This window comes from Cavia porcellus, unplaced genomic scaffold (genome assembly GCF_034190915.1).
Source record: "Cavia porcellus strain 051 isolate PalLab524CR breed Dunkin Hartley unplaced genomic scaffold, mCavPor4.1 scaffold_2, whole genome shotgun sequence".
NCBI lineage: Eukaryota > Metazoa > Chordata > Mammalia > Rodentia > Caviidae > Cavia > Cavia porcellus.
In genome coordinates, this window is record NW_026947485.1 from 109918517 (window position 1) to 109928032 (window position 9516).

Sequence of the window (9516 nt, forward strand, 5' to 3'; positions counted from 1 at the left end):
CACTAATGTTAATAAGTTCTGATAACTCACTGCCATCAGACCAGCCTGTTTATATATTTTTATAGAAAAAAGGCTAGAGGAAAAACCCATGGGAAAAATATTTTTCCCTGGGTTTGAGTCCTATGATCATAATAAAAATTCCCAATCCCTGTATTTCTAGTTGAATTAAAAAAAAAAATTCAGCTCTCGACTGTGGTGGTTCTTTTTCTTCCCAAACGTGTAAAGGTTGCGGGGGCTCATGTAAGACTGGCATCGCGAAGAAGACCCCAAGGACTCAGCTCTCATGTAAGAACAAGGGGTTTTATTTTCCGTGCGCACAGGGTCCTCCGATCAAGTGGGAACGGAGAGCCCCGTACTCGAGCAGGGCTGTGTCTTTTAAGGCTTAAAACCACAAAGCAAGTGTTGTTACAGAAGCCAATCATAGCGATTAGAGCTGGGCTGATTGTGAGCTGTCCTTAAGGGATTGGGTTTCTTTGTGGGGCGAGGGGGGTGTCTTCCAAGAAGGGGTGGCACTTCTTAGGAATGGGCGTTTGTCCCATGACTGAGAAAACAGCCTTAGGTTAAGGCTGTTTATCTCAAATGGCCCAGAAACACTGGGTCCTGTGGGGGTGGAGCTGCACATAGTTTCGAAACTTGCACCACAAGGCCCCCTTATCGGTTAACGAGCTTTCTTGGTCCCTTCATTCCCCCCTTTTGTTGTGGGTGGCCTCTAATCTTAGAGGTCAGTTGTAGCTAGAGGAGTGTATTGCTGTCTGAGGACCATGAACTTGACATGTGAGACTTGAGACCTAACAAACTGGGTGAGCCTGTTGATTATGATGGGTCCCACTATGAGCAATATTAGTAGGGTTATTATGGGTCCTAGGAGGTGGGCAAGGTAGGGGTAGATCGTCCCCCAGAGGGAGGGGGGGATTTGGTTCCCCATGTGTATAACCTCTGTTTTTGAGCCTTTCTCTCAATTTCTCCATGGCATCTCTTACGATCCCGGTATGGTCCGTGTAGAAACAACATTCTTCTTTTAGAGCGGTACAGAGCCCTCCTTCTTTTAGGAAGATCAGGTCTAAACCTCTCCTATTTTGTAGGACTACCTCCGAAAGAGAGACCAGGGACTTTTCTAGGGCAGTAACAGAGGCTTCTATGGCCCTCAGGTCCTGGTTGATCGCAGCCTGTAGTTGCTGGCGATACTGATGTCCAGTAATCAGTGCGGCTGCTCCCGTCCTGATTCCCCCTGCTACTCCTACACCTAGGAGGACAGCCAAGGTGAGGGTGGCGGGTTCGAGTTTAAATCTGGCAGGGTGGTTGGCCCATAGGAGGGCTGCCTCAGGGCGGTAGGTCACCCTGGGTAGGAGGTCTATGAGTATACAGTATCCGCCAGACTCATTGAAGCTGTTGGTCACTACACAAGGGGTAAGACTGGTTAATGAGGCAAGGAGCAATGGCTAGGATTAGGATTAATGTCACCAATGGTCCTACCAAGGGAAGGAGATAGGGGAGAATTCCATTCCACATCTTCCAAAGGGGGCTTTCTGACAGTTCTTTTCTTCTTTTTGCTAAATCTTCTTATAGTTCGCGGATCTTATCCCTTACTATACCTGACTTGTTCGTATAAAAACATTTCTCTTGTAAGGCTAAACAGATGCCTCCTTGATTTGCTGTGAGGAGATCGAGTCCCCTTCTGTTTTGAAGGATTACTTCAGCTAATGAATCAATTTGGTCTTGGATGTCTTGAAGGGTACCAGAGATGGCTTGCATGTCATCAATTAATCTGTTGGAAAGCTTGGTATAGGTATCAGCAGCCATAGCTAGGCCGGCCGTGCCGGTATCCACTCCGGCGGATATGCGAAGACCTATTAACAGCGGGATAAACTGTAGTGCCCTCTTGGGGTGGTTTATAAAGTAATCTAGAATGGGAACAGGTATGGGTTGATCTCCAGGCACTATTTCTAAGTCAGGTAATACTGTTCCATGGTGCATATTCCTGTCCAGTTTTGGGGCAGGAAGGCATGAGCCTTGTTGTTGCCACAAACAAAAACATGTCCTGGGGGAGGACAAAGCAGTGAATCTTGGTTATTGCTTTGATTGAATACAGTTTCACATGTGGCAAAAGATATTCTCCCTAGATCAAGGTCATAACTATTGTTTTGGGCGGGTCCAACCCAACAAGCAATCACATTGAACCCTACGGGCTGTACTTTAAAAGGAAGGCTCATGAGGGCGCAGCTTTGATTTTGCTCAGGCTGAGAGGCATTGGGGGAAGGTAAAGCCAGCGGTATGGGTGTCCCAAAGGGCATGCATAACCAACAGTCTTTGGCTAGCTATGGGTTAATAACATTTAAGGCCTGGTGAGTAGCTGTCAGTATGTCTGTAGTTTGGACATCAAGATCTATTCCTCTCGGCTTTGGAAGCAGGAGAGGATGGTAGTTGACCTCTGGGTAATTTATCATCCTTTGTATCTTAGCGTCTGTTTCTATCTCTCTAATTGTATCTTGAGGGCCTCCACCATCAGTGATATGAATGGGAACTTTCTTAAACCAGCATACCAGTGAGCCAACTTTTCCAACACATGGGGCCTGAGATAACTTATAATTTCCGACAACAACTGGATTAATGCTCCAGTCTCCTCCCATAGTCCCTGTGGAAGTCCGAGTTAGAATGGCAGTAAAATAGATCGTTTTGTCTGAGCCCATACATTCTGAGTAGGATGAATAACAAGTGGCATGCACTGCCTCAGAATAAGTCTCACAGGGACATGTTGTCATTTGGGACTCACTGCTAAGGTTGGGTTTAGGTTTAGGTTTGAGATAGCATGCCCATCCCCGGAGTCCAGGGATGGATGCATAATAGGCCACTTTGTCCCCGCAATCTATGTCACCCAGGGACGTCAGTCCTGGGGTCCTGTTTGAAACGATTCCTGCTCTACAATCGCAGGGGTTTCCTGTTACACTCTTTCTGATGGTGGCTTTGTCAGGAGGTGGCCCAAATCCCCCTTCTCTATGAGGCAGTTATAAGCAGGCCACCCAAAATCCAGTATATAACCCTTATGTTTTGACTAAGCATCCTAGACAAATGAACAAGGTAATTAATCCAAGATATAACAGAGTATAGCATACCTTAAAGGTCAGATCAGCATCTGGTGGGGCGGCTTCTCATAAAGCTACAGCGAATATGTATGTCAAGATGGACAATAGAATGAGGAACCATACAGGGTAGCAGAGCATATCAGGGGCCAGTAGGCCTAGCGCGGCGCAGCTTTACTTTTAGAGGATTACCAGTTTGTTTTAATGTCTAATTGTTGTCCTCTGGTGGAGGGGCAGGCTTTAGATGCGACGCATGGATCCAGGAAGCAATGCCATCAACCTTGACTGCAGTGGGGGTGGTCAGCAGTACTTGATAGGGTCCTTTCCAGCGAGGCTGTAAGGTTTCAGCTTGGTGGCGGCAGACCAGCACAAAGTCCCCTACTTGATAGGAGTGTGGCGTTGGAGATTCACCGGGGGCCTAAGCCGAGGACAGCTGCTTCCAGAGGATCTTTTGCAGGCGATCGAGGGCGACGAGCCTATCAGACAGAAAAGTAGGTAATACTGCAGAATCATTTATTTGGGGAGAGAGATCTCGGATAGGAGGAGGAGTGCCAAAGAGGACCTCAAAGGGAGTTAGATTAGGTGGCGTAGCCAATGGAGTGTTTCGAGCACGGAAAAGAGCGTAGGGCAGGAGCATTGTCCAATCTTTTAAGCCAGTCTCAAAGACTAATTTAGTTAAGGTCTCCTTAATTGTTCTATTCATTCTTTCTACCTGTCCTGAACTCTGGGGCTTATAAGCACAATGTAACTTCCAATCAATCCCCAGTATGTCGGCCAGCCCTTGACTTACCTTAGCCACAAACGCCGGCCCATTATCTGACCCGATCACCTTAGGTAGTCCGAAGTGAGGGAAGATTTCTTCCATCAGTTTTTTAGTAACTGTGGCGGCTGTCTCTTTTTTAGTGGGGTAGGCTTCAGTCCATCCGGAAAAAGTGTCAACAAAGACAAGTAAATACCTATATCCGTACTTGGCGGGCCTGATCTCAGTGAAGTCAACTTCCCAATATTGTCCGGGCCTTGTGCCCCGTAGTCTTTTTCCCGGGGCTAACTTAGTGGGGTGGGCATTAGTTAACTGGCATGCCTTACAGCTAGCCACTACTTGAGCGGCAATTTTGTGGACACTTGAGGGAGTTATCCCCAGGTAATTCTGGTGTTGAGCCAACAAGCACAGATTTTTAGTCCCCAAGAAAGTAAGCTGTTGAAGGTAAGTGGCCAAGTCAGGTTCATCCGGTTGTTTATCCAATTGAACTTTTTCTTCAGGAGGAGTACTGAGTGTCAGAACTCGTGTGTCGCTCATGGCGCCTGATTTTTCAGCTTGATCAGCTAGGTTGTTTCCTTTAGTAACTGGGTCTGTCCCCCTTTGACGGCTGTTACAATGTATTATGGCCACTTTTTATGGCAGCATGACTGCATCTAGCAACCGGAGGATTTCTTGTTTATGTTTTATTTCCTTTCCTGCAGAGGTTAAAAGTCCCCGTTGTTGATATATGGCCCCATGGATGTGGGCCGTTGCAAAAGCATATCGACTGTCCGTGTAGATGTTTGCCCGTTTTCCCTTGGCAAGCTCTAAGGCCTTGGTGAGGGCAATCAGCTCACCCTCTGGGCTGAGGAGCCCTCTTTTTCAGTCCAGTTGCCCAAATTATATTACAGCAGTCCGTCACCGCAACTCCCGCAACTCGCTTACCTTGTAGGAGGAAGCTACTTCCATCACTGAAGTATGTCACCTCAGCATCTGGCAATGGTTGGTCTGTCAAGTCTAATCGGACTTCGGTTTCTTCAGCTAGGATATCTTGGCAGATATGTAATACCAGTTCTGAGGTTTCTTCTGGCAGCAGAGTTGCCGGGTTGAGGGATTGTTATTTTTCCAATTATATAGATCAGAGGAGGAGAATGGCCAATACTGTAGGGAGGGCATTTCTCCCTCAGCTGTACCATCACTAATCATAGGTCTGCAGGGCCGAAGTGGGAGAGTCACAGCGGGGCCACCCTCAGGATGGAGGGCATGTTTACTGCAATTCCCCTGGGCGGGGCCTTTGTCCCCAGGGGGACTTGTCCAGGCTACCGGGGCTTGCGGTTGAGGGAGTTGATCCTGGGGAGAGGGAGTCGCTTTGTGGCGTCTGTGGGGCAGAGGGCGGGTAAGGAGGAGGAGGACAGGGAGGTACAGGGTTGGTCTCGAGTAGAAGAAGATCAGGTTGGGAGTCGGGTAAGGAAGGTGGAGCCAAAGGTGCTTTCGCAGGCAGGAGTTTAGAGTTGTTTGTCTCGCTGGGAGGGAGAAAGGTTTTTACCCAGGATGGGGGGGTCTTCACGTAGATCCTGCCAAACCAGGATGTAGGGTATCTGATCTGGGTGGCCGTGTCTACCAGGGCGGAAAATTACACCCTTTACGGCCAGGATCAGGGGAAGGTGGAAAGTCCCTTCTGGAGGCCATCAGACTGAAGAGGTGGGCCACTCTGAAGAACAGAAGGTCTGCCATTTTCCCTTCTTAACCTGGAGAGAGAGATTATGAGCTCGTTCCTGAACCTTGGGCCAATGGTCCAAGGAAAGGGAGAGAGGGGTTGAGGTTGTTTGTCCCATATTATCCTGGAAAAATAAAAGAGCCACGAGGAACGGGAGAGACGTAGACAAACACAAGGTGTCCACACTCAGGAACACCACTCTCAAGCCGGTGTCACACACACACCTACGCCACTGGGTGGTGGAAATAGATCGGCGAAGAAGCCCGCCGCAAAGTAGCCGCGAAAGGACTACGCAGGGCGGTAGGAGCAACCTACCCATCTCGGCAGGAGCGACCTGCCTACTCAAATTGGTGCAGAACCACCGTCAAATGTTCCATGAGGGAACCTTGGGGCGTCCCCCAATAGAAACAAACTGCCCTTGAATTCGGGACCAAAGAAACGACAAGAACGGTCCAGGGCAGTAAAAAGGAAGAGAAAATGAATGATGGACCGCAAAACAAAAGTAAACAAGAATCGGCCGTACTTACCCCAGAAGGGCGCTTAGCGGCGGTTGGGGCCTCCTTCTGCGAGGTCTATCTCGCTGGGGCCTCCAAATGTAAGACCAGCGTCGCAAAAAAGACCCCAAGGACTCAGCTCTCATGTAAGAACAAGGGGTTTTATTTTCCAAGCACACAGGCTCCTCCGATCAAGTGGGAACGGAGAGCCCCGTACTCCAGCAGGGCTGGAGTTACAGAAGTCAATCATAGCGATTAGAGCTGGGCTGATTGTGAGCTGTCTTTAAGGGATTGGGTTTCTTTGTGGGGCGAAGGGGGTGTCTTCCGAAAGGGGTGGCACTTCTTAGGAACGGCCTTTTGAGGGCTGGGGATTTAGCTCAGCGGCATAAGCACCTGCCTTGCAAGCAGGCAGTCATGAGTTCGATCCCTGGTACTGATAAAAAGGAAAAAAAAGACAAAAAAAAAAAAAAAAAAAAGATGAAGGAACAGGCGTTTGTCCCATGACTGAGAAAACAGCCTTAGGTTAAGGCTGTTTATCTAAAATGGCCCGGAAACACTGGGTCCTGTGGGGGTGGAGCTACACATAGTTTCGAAACTGGCACAAGGCCCCCTTATGGGTTAACGAGCTTTCTTGGTCCCTTCACTCAGAGCCCCCAACAGACTCTGTCTTATTCTGCCTCTTTAAAAGTGTCCCGGTTCCGGGCAATTCCCCCGCCTTTCCCTGCCCCCACCCGTAACTCCCCGCCCCGCACCCCGCAGGGCCGTAGCGGGTGCTAGCTGACACGTGGGGAACCGGCGCCCGCGGGGCGGGTAGGAAGGTGTAGGTAGGTGTGTCCGAGTATGGCATCAACCAATGCTGGCCTTCACGGGGGGTATGGCTTCTCACGCTGCTTGTGAGTCAGGGTCAGGATGAAAGCCGTACTCAAGCCTTGGATACCACTGTGGACAAATGATGAACAAACGTCCGCGAAAGCAGCAGCTGCAACTCTGCGCTGTCCGCAAAGCCCAGCCCCAGAGTCACCTCGCGCGTTCCTCCCGGCCCGGCGCGGTGAACTGGCCCGCGCGACGTCACCCATTGTTTACAAATCAACCCAAGCCGGCTGGATCCCTGCTCCCTGGTTGCTGCTGGGGCGAGTGCTGGCTTCCCTGGCTCCTGCGTCCCTGGCCCGGCTTTGGCCCGCGCCCACCTCCGCCGCGGTCTGCCCAACCCGCGGGCAGCCGAGCCACCACCGCCGACGCGCGCAGGACCCCGGGTGCCCGGGCGGGGGGCCATGCCGTGCCGGAGGGAGGAGGAAGAGGAAGCGGAGGGGGAGGAGGAGGAGGGCAGCTTCCTCCTGCTGGAGCAGACGGTGACGCTGGGCGGCTCGGGAGAGGTGGACCGGCTGGTGGCCCAGATCGGCAAGACGCTGCAGTTGGACGCGGCACCCGACAGCCCGGCCTCCCCCGGTGCGCCCCCTGGGCCGCCGCTGCAGCCCCCGCGACCCCCGGCGGCGTCCCTGAGGCTGCCGCGGGTGTCTGCCGAGGCGGGGAGCCCGGCGCCCCCCGGGGCCGTGCGCTGTGCGCTCGGGGACCGCGGCCGGGTTCGCGGCCGAACTGCACCCTACGGCGTGGCGGAGCTCGCTGCAGACCCAGGTGTGCTGCCCCGGCCGTGCAGGCGAGAATGGCTCCAGGGCTCCGTTGCCTCCCGGCGCCTGCAACAGCGGCGGTGGACCCATGCTGCTGCCCGCGCCGGCAGTGACGACGACCCGCACCGGCTCCTGCAGCAGCTCGTGCTCTCGGGAAACCTCATTAAGGAGGCAGTGCGGAGGCTTCAGAGAGCCGTCGCTGCGGTGGCAGCCACCAGCCCCGTGGGTACCCCTGGGCCCGACAGCGCCAGCAGCGGACCGGAACGTGTCGCTCTGCAGACCTCGGGTAATGTTCTCTGACCCGAACCTCCCAGAAGAGGACGCTACCGCGCAGATCCTGCTGCATCCAGCTCCTGTCAACCCTGAGCTGAATCTTCTGTTTCCATCGCGAAGGCGGCGACGCGCGGGCTGTAGGAAAGCGCTTGTAGGAAACCAAGCGGAGAATTAACTGGCCCCCGGCAAGGTTGCCGGACAAAACTTAAAGCCTGGAGAAATGCACGAGCCAGGTTGTGTCTTTTCCTCTTGTGAAAATTTCGCCTTCCCAGGGCCAAAAACCCTGGGATAAACTGAGGGAACTATGGCAGCTACTTGCATCACCTTGTACCTGACGACTTGGCTATCATGCACTTGAATTGTTTAAAGATGGCTCACAGGGGTGGGAATCCCGAGGGCTTTCTACCAACTTGTAAACTAATGATAATTCATACATTTACTCTTTGTTTTCCGGTGGAGGTGCCTACTGAAAACGGTGCTACAATTGCTGTGCAAAACAATTCTGGGGTGAAGTATGTAAAACTTTGCGGTGGGTGGGTTCCCTTCACCCTCTCTCTCCCACTTGGTAGGCAGCTGGTGGAAATGGAGACCGGAACTTCTGTCTGGAGACAGAAGGGTCATGGAGGTTTTCCTAAGATGGGCAGTGTTGACTTGGCATGTGGACTCTCAAATGACTTGACCTTGCCACCTGTGGTAGGAGGTCACGTTTAACTGTAAGTGGGAGGCTTCCAGATTCCTGGGAAAACTAAGCCTGGGTTTCTTGTTCCAAGAAGAAACCTGTCTGCTTTGCCACCACTTGGAGTCCCTGGAAGAGACACAGGCAAAGAGGGACATGGCAGGAGGTTGATTTTGGAGGAGCTTCCCTCTTTGCAGAACAACTCCTCCTGCTAGCAGGCTGCTCTTGGCCATGCTACCAGCCTTCTCGGAAACTGTCATAAACAAATTCTTGTCCTAACTGGCCTTTCTTCCTTCTGGTAGCTGTAGGCTTGGATGGGAGCCCTGGACACTTTTCTGCTTTTACTGGGCCTTTGGTCACTCGCAGTTTGTTTCCTCCTCCTGTGCCAGCTTTTCTTGTGAGTGACTGAAACTTTTTTTTTTAAACGTGACCCTCCAGGAGGAGAAAACGCTGGCTTGACTCTTGTGAAACTTGAGGGCATTTTAGTAAGGTGCCACCCCAAACTTTAAGGTAGCTAAACCAATTTTTTGAAGATTGGATGGCTAGTTCATCCTCCACATGTAGCTATTGACGTGTACTTCGCAACGGAGTGTCTGAATTGTGGTGGTCCTGATTTATAGGATTTCTTAATTAAAAATGTCTGCTGAATATATTTGATGTTTTTATTTTTTAAAACTGATTTGGCTTTTTCGTGGAAGATGGAGGAGTGAATGAGAAGCAGAGGATGTTCCCTTAATGATGAAGCATGCACAAGGGATGTTTTTGGGGGGGGCCTGGACAAATGGTTGGGGCCAGAGCCACTCAACACTCAGTAGAGTTGCAGTTACTTGAATTCTGAGCTGAGGTTCCACAGAGTCAGAAAATTAAGTCCAGGTGCTTAGTAGCTGCTAGTTGAGCTGCCATTTCCTTTGTGGG

General features: G+C 51.3%; 1 protein-coding gene across 1 annotated transcript; it reads left to right on the top strand.

The window, feature by feature from the left end:
• Positions 1-6804: 6804 nt before the first annotated feature.
• On the top strand, positions 6805-9253 carry Frat2 (FRAT regulator of WNT signaling pathway 2). The gene has a single exon (XM_005008619.4). The coding sequence runs from the start codon at positions 7299-7301 to the stop codon at positions 7950-7952; it is 654 nt and encodes a 217-aa protein (XP_005008676.2). The 5' UTR covers positions 6805-7298; the 3' UTR covers positions 7953-9253.
• The last annotated feature ends 263 nt before the right edge of the window (positions 9254-9516 follow it).

Excerpts from the sequence above, each read along its gene's own strand:
- Frat2 (XM_005008619.4), top strand. The coding sequence starts at position 7,299 with ATGCCGTGCCGGAGGGAGGAGGAAGAGGAAGCGGAGGGGGAGGAGGAG.